The following is an 11057-nucleotide window of genomic DNA, read 5'->3' on the forward strand; positions in this document are numbered from 1 at the left end:
AACAGAGCTGTTCTTTCTGTATAAGTAAGTAAATAGTCATTAGTGATGAGACTGCTATAGTGTAGTGTCAAGACACCTATATTAAATCTGAGCTCCCCAGCATGGGGAGCAGAAACAGCTTAGCTGTAGCAGCATGGAATCTTCCCTGAGCTGATTTGCCTTTCCCTCAGTGTGGCTTAAGCTGAGCTGCAAGATGTAGAGGGTACATGTCTCCCTGGGCTGTCTCTACAGGCATACTCAGAGACAGACTGACAGTACAGCCCAGTAGACATGGCACATGCCTGGGGTTAAGATAACCACAGCATGAAACCTGTGGAGTATAAATGAGCTTTTGCCATTTTTAAGTAACTGCTTTAAGCACTGGCTTCCCAGGCATTTTGTAGTCCCTGGCTAAAAATATTTGAAGCATTTTGTTTTCCCTCTGCTTGTAATAATTGGAGAGTTTGAAATCTTTTAAAGGTTTGAAAAAATCAGTAGGGGAAGGAGTACTTCAGAGAATTTTTGCTGAAGTACAAGATCTGACCCCCAAATAACATCTGGTTTGGGTTGTTTGGTTTTTGCAATGTGCCTGCAGAAATGGTTCTTGAGCCTTGAATACCTAAATAAGGAAAAGATTTTCCTTTCCTTTATCTGTTTTTCTGGGGTATGCAGGCTTACTCAATGTGATTTTTGTGAAAAGATGTTTCTCACTGGTTTCAGAGAGGGAAAAAAAACACCTCTTTGTAGCAGAAGACCAACCACTGCTTAGCGAGCTAGCTGCATGATCTCACCAGCACTTAACCAGCTGAGAGGGAGAAGGAAGGAAGATACTTCCAGCAACTTAGCAGCTGTGAAATGCATGGCACTACTATTACCGTCATGGGTGAATGGAGAACTGTCCAACTTCCAAAAGAGCTCTAGGAACACACAGTCTGCCCTCACCCACAGGTACCTGCTTGCCATTCCTCACTGCAATAAATGCTAGGCAAGAAGCTAAATCTACCACCAGCATTAGACTAGAAAAAAAAAAAGATAATAAATCAATCTTCTCTAAACAAACAGACAAAAAAAACCTGTCTCAATTTACATCTGAAAGCCGTAAAACTTAGGACTTACTTGGTCAACCTAGGAAGCTTCTCTACCAACCAGCACCCTGCTCCCAGCATGCAGCAGCTAAGTATGCTGGATGAATATCATGATCCCCCAGCTAAACAAATGCCACCATGAGTGGAAAAAAGGGGAACCAGAACTAGCACTTACCAATTTATTAGATTGGTAATAGCTTAACAATGGGAATGGGACAAAAATAAAGGAGAAATACAATCAGGATTACACATCACAAAGCAGAGTCAATCCTCCTGTTCCCCCACCTTTCTGCAGCCCATATACTAGCCTTATATGAAAAACAAAAAAACAGAACTGAAAACCCTTCACCTCTTTTTTTTGCTTCCTGACACATTGTGCCTTCTATGAAAGGAGAAAAAAAAATTATGTTTCATGTTCTTTAAATAGGTAGAAATCTCAAAGGAGAAAAATTAAAACCTGAAGAAGTGTGGTAAAATGGAAAAGAACATGAAACTAACATGTTTTTTCCCTTGAGAATGAGAGCTTAGGCCTGTTGCAAATGAAACCTAGAATATGATTAGAATTAGTTGAATACTTCTGTGACAAGAAAATTGCAACACAGTAGGTGGTTGTAGGTAGCACAGAAAGTTTCCTAATTTCCAGGCATGGTAACAACATCAGCTCCACTAACTATAGAGAAATCCACTGACTGAATTTTGAGAAATTTAGAGCTCTGTTAGCAAAATAGATAAATGGCATTTTGCAGCATTCAGGATAGTAAGCACATGAAAAGAAAACACTAATTTCGTTTACAGTGAGCTTGTCCAACTACAAAGGTATGATAGATATGTGCAACTCAGCAGTGCATCAGTCTGTCATTAAGACATGCAAGTATTTGTAAACGAGTTTCTTCAGTTTTAGCAGCTATGAATAAAATGCTGAAGAGATAGTGCTTACCTTTCAAACGCTTTACTTGCCTCTATCTGTATCAAAAAAATAACAGGATTTCAAGCATCAGGTTTGCCATTTATAGCCTATACTAAACTAGTCAAAGTTTAAAGGATGACTTTGTCTACTGCTAAACTTCCATCCTACAAAATTAAGTAAAGCATGAATCCTAAATAGTCAGCAGCATAGGGAAGAATTATGCCAGTACTTACTATTTATAGCTCATGGCAACATCCACAAAGTACTTTCTTCTCTGTCGATAGACATTGTCTTTAAATCCCTTAAGCAAGGAAGAAAGTAATTCACAATAAGGACAGAAAATTGGTTGTAAGAATTACAAAATAAATCATTAAAGTGTTTATTTAGTACCAAATTATACTGTATTTTGATTAACACTATCTACTGTACTGCAAGAAAAGATAAGGATTTCTCCACTTTTTTCCCCACCAAAGTCCCACAGGAGTATTTTTGAGTTCCTCCTTGTCTGACCAATAACTTCTGGCAAAAGTGTTGAGTTACTCAGTTGAAGATCATTCAAGAGCTGAAAAGATGGCACAAGGGTTTTAAAAGTCTGTCACGTGTAGTGAAACTGAGACTAAAACCATTAGCCAATACGGAGTGGGTTAGGGCTCTGCTGCTGAAGTGGTGCTGTACTGGTTCTGTAACAGGGTAATCCTCTTTGGTCCTCTGGCACCCACGCACCACCGCTAAGGCAGAAGACACCAGAAGCAGCCTTTGAAAGACCCATCACAGATTTCACAGGGTTTTTTTCCCCCCATCTCTAACACCTAGCATGCCACATAGGCTAAGAAATTGCGTGTAAATTATGTTTATAGGAGTTCCCTCAAGTGTAAAATATATATTAAATGTAAATGTCTTTTTTCATTGTCTGTAAAACTGAAGGCAGATTTTCAGCAGAGCACTCAAGTATTTAATGAAAGCACCAGCTCAGAACATAAGAGTATCAAATGGCCCGTCACAGCCATTGACTCAAGGCTGGAATGAGCTGCCACTACAGCTTCTGTTTGAACCAGATTACTGTTCATAGTTGAAGGTAATCGACAGGCTTTTCCATTCTGAGAAAATGTGAGGTAAATCCTAGTTTATCATACTCTGCCTTGGTGAGGCCGCATTTGGAATATTGTGTCCAGTTCTGGGCCCCTCAGTTCAAGAAGGACAGGGAATTGCTTGAAAGAGTCCAGAGCAGAGCCACAAAGATGATTAAGGGAGTGGAACATCTCCCTTATGAGGAGAGGCTGAGGGAGCTGGGTCTCTTTAGCTTGAAGAAGAGGAGACTGAAGGGTGATCGCATGAATGTTTACAAATATGTAAAGGGTGAGTGTCAGGATGATGGAGCTAGGTTTTTCTCAGTGATGTCCAGTGATAGGACAAGGGGTAATGGGTGTAAACTGGAGCATAAGAGGTTCCATGTGAACATCAGGAAAAACTTCTTTACTGTGAGAGTGATGAGCACTGGAACAGGTTGCCCAGGGGGGTTGTGGAGTCTCCTACGTTGGAGATATTCAAGGCCTGGCTGGACAAGCTCCTGTGTGATGTACTCTAGGTTACTCTGCTCTTGCAGGGGGGTTGGACTAGATGATCTTTTGAGGTCCCTTCCAACCCTTGGGATTCTGTGATTCTGTGATCAAGAAGTATATGGCAGAAACCAGAATTCAGGAATGCACTCCCCAAATGTGGGCCCACGGTGGGGGAAGGACTCACATATGGTAGAGATGGCTGGGAACCAAACAAGCTGATGACAATTATCATGGTTGATAGGCAGGCAGGTGACATTGGAGACAAGGAAGTGGGGCTGCCAGGGGACATCATGATGTCCTTTTGCTTGTGTGCACAGATGTGAGGGTCTGTGCCTGAGTTCTCACCATGGCATAGCTGCTGTAGGAGCTGTGGAGCAGATAGGACAGAAGGCAGCAGCCTGAGTGCCATTTCTGCACTGACGTAGAGCCCCAGACCCAGGGCCACCAGGGGTACCTGCTCTTCCTCAGCCAAGGCAGTCACCAGGGAGGTGTCCGCACAAGCCCTGTAGTACCACGGTATACAGATGCATCACCAGAAAGTCCCCTACACCAAACTGATCTTTCTGCAGTCACAAAATGCAGAAACAGCCATTTTTCACCATCTTGGACAATACCAGCAAAAATGTGTGTGACAAAACCCAAAGGAGATTACCACCTACAGGTAGAGTTTAATCTGATTCTACTACAAGACATTCTTATAGTCAGATATCTTAGTTCATTACCTACTTCCCTTCAGTTGGAAATTTCCTACAATACTGACTTAATCCAGCCTATTTTAGGAATTAATATAACTAGCTACCACCAGCATTTGTCAGCCAAGTTGTCCGAAGGTAGAAACTTAGATCTGCAACACATGAAAATGTAACATAAATCCTTGCAATCATCTGCCATCTAAAGACTCAGAGGTTAAGCATTTATGGACATCAGACATATGAAATAAAACAATAACAAATCTTCTGCCTTTTGCGTTGAGCATTTGGCTGCATATACGGCTTGCGTGAAAAGCAGGCTTGTCTCCTGTCACCAAAGTCCGAAAACAATGTGAGGCACCTTCCCATCTGCTGTATTCATGCAGAAACAGGAACATCTTGTTCTATTTTGTTTTGTAATTACCTCCTGAGTGCCCAAGGAAGTACTCCTTTATAATTCTTTCTTCTCTGACACCTAGGTCAATATCAATTCTTACCTAAGAGCTACGTGTGGCAGAACCAAAGGTCATATTGACCTAAGCTCTTCAAAGTTTGAAACCATTCTATGAACTAGTTCATTAAAAAAAACAAATAAATGAAAGCAGTACAAAAGGGGATATAGTTGTTAAACAGTGAAGTTTTCTAGATCTCCTTTTTGAGTGTCCTACTACAGAAAAATTAATTCACTGAAACTACTGAATAGAACTAAATCCCCACCTTCTGAAAATTGTATGCTCAAAAGAGCACTCAGAATCAGCAGTCAACAGGCTTTTTATTTGATTGGCAAATAACCTGAACAGATCATCTACAAGACAATTTTACATTACACTTACAGGGTGATCTGCATCCAGCTCAGATCCATACATCAAAACTCTTTGTGAGCATTTGTCTAATTCAGATATCTTCCTGGGGAACCAGGGTACACAGTCAAGATCTGTAGAAGACAGAATGTGAGTTGAATGCACTGGAGTGTAAGACTATGCAGATACCTGTGCAAAACATCTGTCAGTGTCTAAATCAAGTGATACAAAAGCAGCCTTGCCTTCTTCATCAGTCCAGATGTTTTCTGGTGGATTGAGAGAGACAATATTTGTTTGAAACTTGAGCAACTGGATTAGTTCATTAAATTCTTTCTTACTGCAGTCGCAGTCCACAAAAATTTCCACCTCCGAGTTCCTTCTCTTCGATTTTCGTGATTCAATATGAACCATACTTACATGTTTCTCCTGTGGAAAGATGAAATAACAGGTGAAATACAGACATACCAGCTAGAAGGCATATTCCTCATTAAAGCTTTTACTAGTTATTAAAATGTGTTTGCATTGAAAGTACTTACTTTGTATTTATGCAATTAGTGACACAATAACAGAAAAATCTACAGACTGAAAGTAAAAATAAAACTATTATTCTTAATGAAGAAAGTTAACTAATGATTTCATTTCATCTATCAAAATAACCTCTTGCAGAAGGAGGTATAACATTATAACTTGCACAGAATCACAGAACGGTTTGAGTTGGAAAGGACCTTAAGATCATCTGGTTCCAATCCCTCTGCCTTAGGCAGGGACACCTCACACTAGATCATGCTGCCCAAGGCCCTGTCCAACCTGGCCTTGAACACTGCCAGGGGTGGAGCATTTTATACTTAAATTTTAAATTTTATACTTACATTTGCTATAAATACTAAATTCTAATGCAATTTTATTACACAATGTACATAATAATAATGTTAATTTAACTAGATTTGAGTGTGTTCACTTTCTCTTCACTGCACAGCACAGGCTTAACAATCTAACACTTTCATCACACTTCTTTGCCTCCACTATCCTCAGACACACCTCAAAGCCCTCTTCAATCATTAGTAAGTAAAGCAGACTAGGTGCAGTACCAGCAGTCTGACCAAAAACTGTCGATTGCATGGGGATCCATATGGGAGCCAATACTTCACCATTTACATTCTAGCTAGACGCATGAAACCTTGACCCTGCAAGCACTTAAAGGTGCATTTAACTTAATGACTGAACACTGTCTTGCAGCAGGACTGCCACCACCACTTGATTATATATAATTTAGATTCTGAACTGCTCTCTGAAAATGCCTCCTTTCATTGTAGCCTGCACAGACAACTTCAAATCTAATTTATGCTGTTGAGAATCACACTCCAGAAATCTAAAGCGAATGGCGCAAACATCAGTACTGCCCTTAAACCCTATTCCAGAAAACCTTTCACAAGCCCAAAATGCTTTGTTGAATGGTCCATTAAATTTTAAGTTACTTTTATTCAATTCTGCAAAGTGTAGCTGCACTCTATTCCTTCTGTCATGGTCCATTAGATTTATACCAACAAATAACCTGACCTCAATAGCCTTCCTCAGTCCGGTCAGCGTAATGATTTGCAAGCTTTACCTGGAAGAGTCGGAGAGCTTTCACCAATCCACCAACTTCATTCTTCAAGGAAAACACTACGGCTGTCTTTCCACCTTCAGAAACAGATTCACCTTTGCCATTTCCCTTATTCCCTTTCTTTTCCTCATTCTTCCCAGAGCTTGATCTGTTTAGCTACAAATGTATAAAGAAACAGCATCATCTCAGATGCAAACAGGCATTTCCCAAATTTAAGTCTTTTTACTCAAAGTGAAATTTTATTAGAAAATAGCTGAATGGAACTCATCCAGACTTAATTTAAATGGTAATGCATTTACTTGTAAATTGGTAATTTACATTACCAGAATCACAAATCAAAGGCAGCTGTTAAAGATGATCATGTAAGAGGCCAGTCCATAAAAAAAGGCTTAAGGAAAAGCATAGGAATGCTTGAGATACAAATATTATATTATTAGGGCAATGCTATCATTAATAATAAATATGAAGCAAATGGAGATGATTTAAATTACTGCTAAGCCTGCAGTGATGCTAGTCTAACCTGAATATTGCTGCAAAATTGCACTTCAAAATTTCAGTGATCCTATTTCAGTCAATTTACATTGATTTACACTGGTCTGTATGTTTGTATTAACCATCACATTTAAAACACAAACTTTATGTTCTCTGTTTTAGTACAGTTAATGTTTTCATGTAATGCCATTTTTCCTGAAAAACCAAATCCTCTGTTGATTATACAAACAAGGACAGAAACACACGCATAGACTGTATCACAGAACCATAGAACACCAAGTTGGAAGGGACCTCAAGGATGTTTTGGTCCAACATTTCTTGGCGAAAGCACAGTCCTGACCACATATCCCAGCACCCTGCCCAGGTGAATCTTTAGAAGTGTCCAGTGTTGGAAACCCACCACTTCCCTGAGGAGATTATTCAATAGCTGGTTGTTCTCATTGTAAAAAACTGTACCTCCCATTGAAGATGAGCTGGACCAGGAACTCAAAAACATACAGAAAATGACACCATCCTTGGCCACTCCTACATTCTTCTCACAATTTGGAGATCAAAGACTGCTTTAGGCCAAATTTCAGTCAGCATTTTCAAAAAAAATGTTATTTTCTCAACTTAAATCTTGTTGAGATGCCAACAGTACAGCATTTATAGACAATTGTTATAATATCAACCATGATTTTCAAAAAACATCCTGAGTTTTCCAGTACCCAGGTTGTGTCTCCTGGAGAAATCAAATCTCCAGTGAGACACTAACTGCTTTTTTATCATCCATAATAGTCACTAAAGATACATGAAGACAGAAGTTAAGAATCATGTCCAACTATTGCATGTGGATTAAACTGTCCTTCAGTAAATTGTAAAGCAGCTTTCAGAAAATAATCCAAAAATTAAGTTTTAAACAGGTCTCATAACATTTCATGGAAGCCAAGTTAAATCCATATTTTTATTTTCTCCTTAGAGGTAGGTTATCCACTTGTGTAATATCTGTGGACCCATGTCCATGGACTTTAGCAAAGGGTCTCCCTGTACTTCTATATTTCACAAGATTTTATCAAGTGCTTTGTGACCCAGGAAAAAATTACTGAGTCTCAGCGTGATTCCTTTTCAAAATGGATTATATAAAGTGATTTTCTTAAAAATGGGTGTTGCTGGCAGTGACAAGGTATTCCAATCGCATACATCTTAATGCATCCATATGCTTCAAGCCAGATTGGTTCACTTTTTTACCTGATGCTAGTCCACTCTGAAATATCTCCCCCTACTGAACAGAGCTCACAGGTATCCACTCAGCTCACACTGGATCTTCTGAGATTTATTTTTTTTTTAAGGTACAAGAATGCACTGAATTAAAAAAGAACTAGTTAAAATGCATAATCTTACAAAAACCCACTCTTTAAATGGCACAGGTTAAACCAGCCACTCTTAAACTAGTTACTGCACATGCCAAAAAGTCTCTGAGGTCTTTTCTCATCATCTATTAAACTTCTCAGAAACCATCTGGAAAAATATTTATGTTTTTAGAATGATACATGAAGGGTTTCAAACATGTTTATTTCTTAGTAACTGAGCTTACAGGGTTCTGCTCAGTAGGAGGTTTCCTTAGGGAAAGCTTAAGGGAAGGTCACTTTTGTTTTAACTTCAATAATATTTGGGATTTGGCTGAGTCCTTTTCACATCCATCAAGCACAGAACCTTCGCATGAAGTGACAAAGTTGCTGGTTTTTATAGCATCCATGAATTTTCACTGTGTGCTGCTTCCTAGAAGTTCTGTACTGAGGATCATGTAGTCAACTGAGTGTCTGAGAACCTCAACACCATTGACTCCTCTGGGAAACAAGAGCACTTGGCACCTTTCAAGATTGTCCCAGGTTCCCTAATACTTTCAAGCAAACATTACCCAAAGTGACGGCTAAAAAACTCTTTCAAGCATATAAAAACTAGAAACCTATTTGTTATAAACACAGTAGAGAAGGCTGATAAGGTTTTGAGTTCAGCCTTCTGAACTCATGCTCATTAGTACACTTCATAACTAAATAGAGACTAACAGATCAAATTCCATAATGAAAATTAATTATCTAGAGCAAGTACAAGTACTCAGGAATAAGTCATCTACAGCAGAACTCAGTGAAGTAACTCAAATTTAAAGAGGGTAAAACAAATTTATCCTATTTAATTCAGTACTTCCAAGTGAAGCAAAGCATACACAAATCGTGATATTTCACATTTTACTATGAAGGCAACTGGACAGTTCACAACTGGTACAAACTAGTGCATTCTGTTGGTTCTTCTCAAGTGATCTCGACTTTCATGTGTTGCAAAACTGTACAGGAGGCAAAATCTTCATAATCCTGAACATCTCACATATTCAAAGCAGATGACATTAGTGGCACCAACTAACATTCTTTACTCCTGTTAACGTACACCTATTCAAATACAGTTACCTGTGAGTATACAGAAGTTTACCCTATGGCTGAGATCACCTGTTGCACCACTATTATCACCTCGCAGACAGGGAACCGCTTCTCCCCCCTGACAGGGTTTCCAACAAGGAAGATGCACATCCCCTGCACAATGCTCATGCAGGTCCTTGTGTCCCTGCGAGTTGTTAGAACCTGGGAAACCTCAAACCCAGATGCTCTGCAACGAAAGTGCCACAGGCACCAACGCAGCGTGATCTACACAGTGCCAAGAATGCTTTATATATCGTGTGTCTGAGTGTCTTGAAAGGGCAGATTCTGCTGGAGCGTACAGTCCCGAGAACTAATCAAAGCCTTACAAATTCAAGCACTCAAAACTACCTGAACTGGACCCGAGTGCTTTTATATTATTCCTATAACAAGCCGGTTCATTTCTGCAGTAAGGTTTGTACGTCTGACAAAACTTTTGCAGTTATTTAACCACACTTTTAAGGCAGCGTTTGCAGCGAGGACCGATTATACTGAAAAGTCGGCTTTACCGGCCCTTGCAACCGCGGGAGAACTGTTCCCTCCCCCTGAAAGTTACAAGGAAGGGGTCTGCTTCCTGGCACCGGCCGCGACCCGCCCAGCCGCTGCCCGGGCCCCGCGGCTCCCACTCCCGGCCCGCCGCCGCTCCCAGCCCCGCCACTCACGGTGAGTCCTCCGACGGCGGGGCGCTCCTCCGGCAGGGCCGAGTCCAGCGAGAAGCCCCTCCGCGCCCAGTACTTGCTGGAGAACATCATCATGGCGGGCTGCATGGGGCCAGCCGGGCGGGCGGGGGGGGGCAGCGCCGCGCTCTGTCCGCCTCACCCGCCGCGGCCCCTTTTATACACCCCGGCGGAGGCTGATGGCAACGCGATTAGGGGACACCCGTCAACGGGTGACGAGCGCCGCCGCCAGCGACGCCCACGGGCCCCGCTTACCTCAGCCGGGGCGGGGAGCGGCCCAGCCCCACCGCTCCCCCCACAGCCGGAGAACTCCGAGGCTGCCTTCGCCTTCGCGCCGCTTTGGACCCAACCCGAGAAGCCAAACCAGCCTGCCCTCTCCCGCGGCCGGCAGGGGAGGGCGTGCAGCCCAGGGCGCTGCCGGGGATCTGAGGAGCCACGGCCTCAGCAATGCGGGGACAGGGCCCGGGAGGGGCTGAGGGAACAGAGTGCCAAGGGTAGGGGCCGAGTTTGCACACAGAAGAGTTGGGTATAGGTTGTGATGTGAAAGATTCTTTGATGTAAAACTTCGCATCTCTCCCTTTTGTATAGTACTGCTTTGAAAAACACAGGCTGGTTCAGAGAAGAGGCATTAAGGGGCAAAAATGACATCCTGCAGTGAAAGACTTAACATACCCGATGTACTGAAAAGTGATGAGCAACATGCAAAGCCTGCTTCCACTGAGAGAGAATGCTTAACTGGAGAACGCTTTTCCATCAAGGCAGCACTGGCTGTGGTTTGTGCATCAGCTGTGTAAGGGTCAGACTGCAATCCTAAGAACT

General features: G+C 41.7%; 1 protein-coding gene across 1 annotated transcript in view; it reads right to left on the minus strand.

Moving 5' to 3' along the window:
- The window catches only part of TPH2 (tryptophan hydroxylase 2), a gene marked incomplete at both ends in the record, with an annotated part of 52243 nt that extends 41915 nt beyond the window's left edge, over window positions 1-10328 (minus strand). Inside the window, 5 exons of the mRNA XM_080635541.1 lie at window positions 2205-2272; window positions 5053-5153; window positions 5262-5445; window positions 6626-6778; window positions 10224-10328. Coding sequence (XP_080491667.1) covers window positions 2205-2272; window positions 5053-5153; window positions 5262-5445; window positions 6626-6778; window positions 10224-10328 — 611 coding nt within the window. The remainder of the gene's footprint in view (window positions 1-2204; window positions 2273-5052; window positions 5154-5261; window positions 5446-6625; window positions 6779-10223) is intronic.
- Window positions 10329-11057: the final 729 nt, after the last annotated feature.

Source organism: Psittacula echo (genome assembly GCF_963264785.1).
Source record: "Psittacula echo genome assembly, chromosome: 1".
NCBI classification, from domain to species: domain Eukaryota; kingdom Metazoa; phylum Chordata; class Aves; order Psittaciformes; family Psittacidae; genus Psittacula; species Psittacula echo.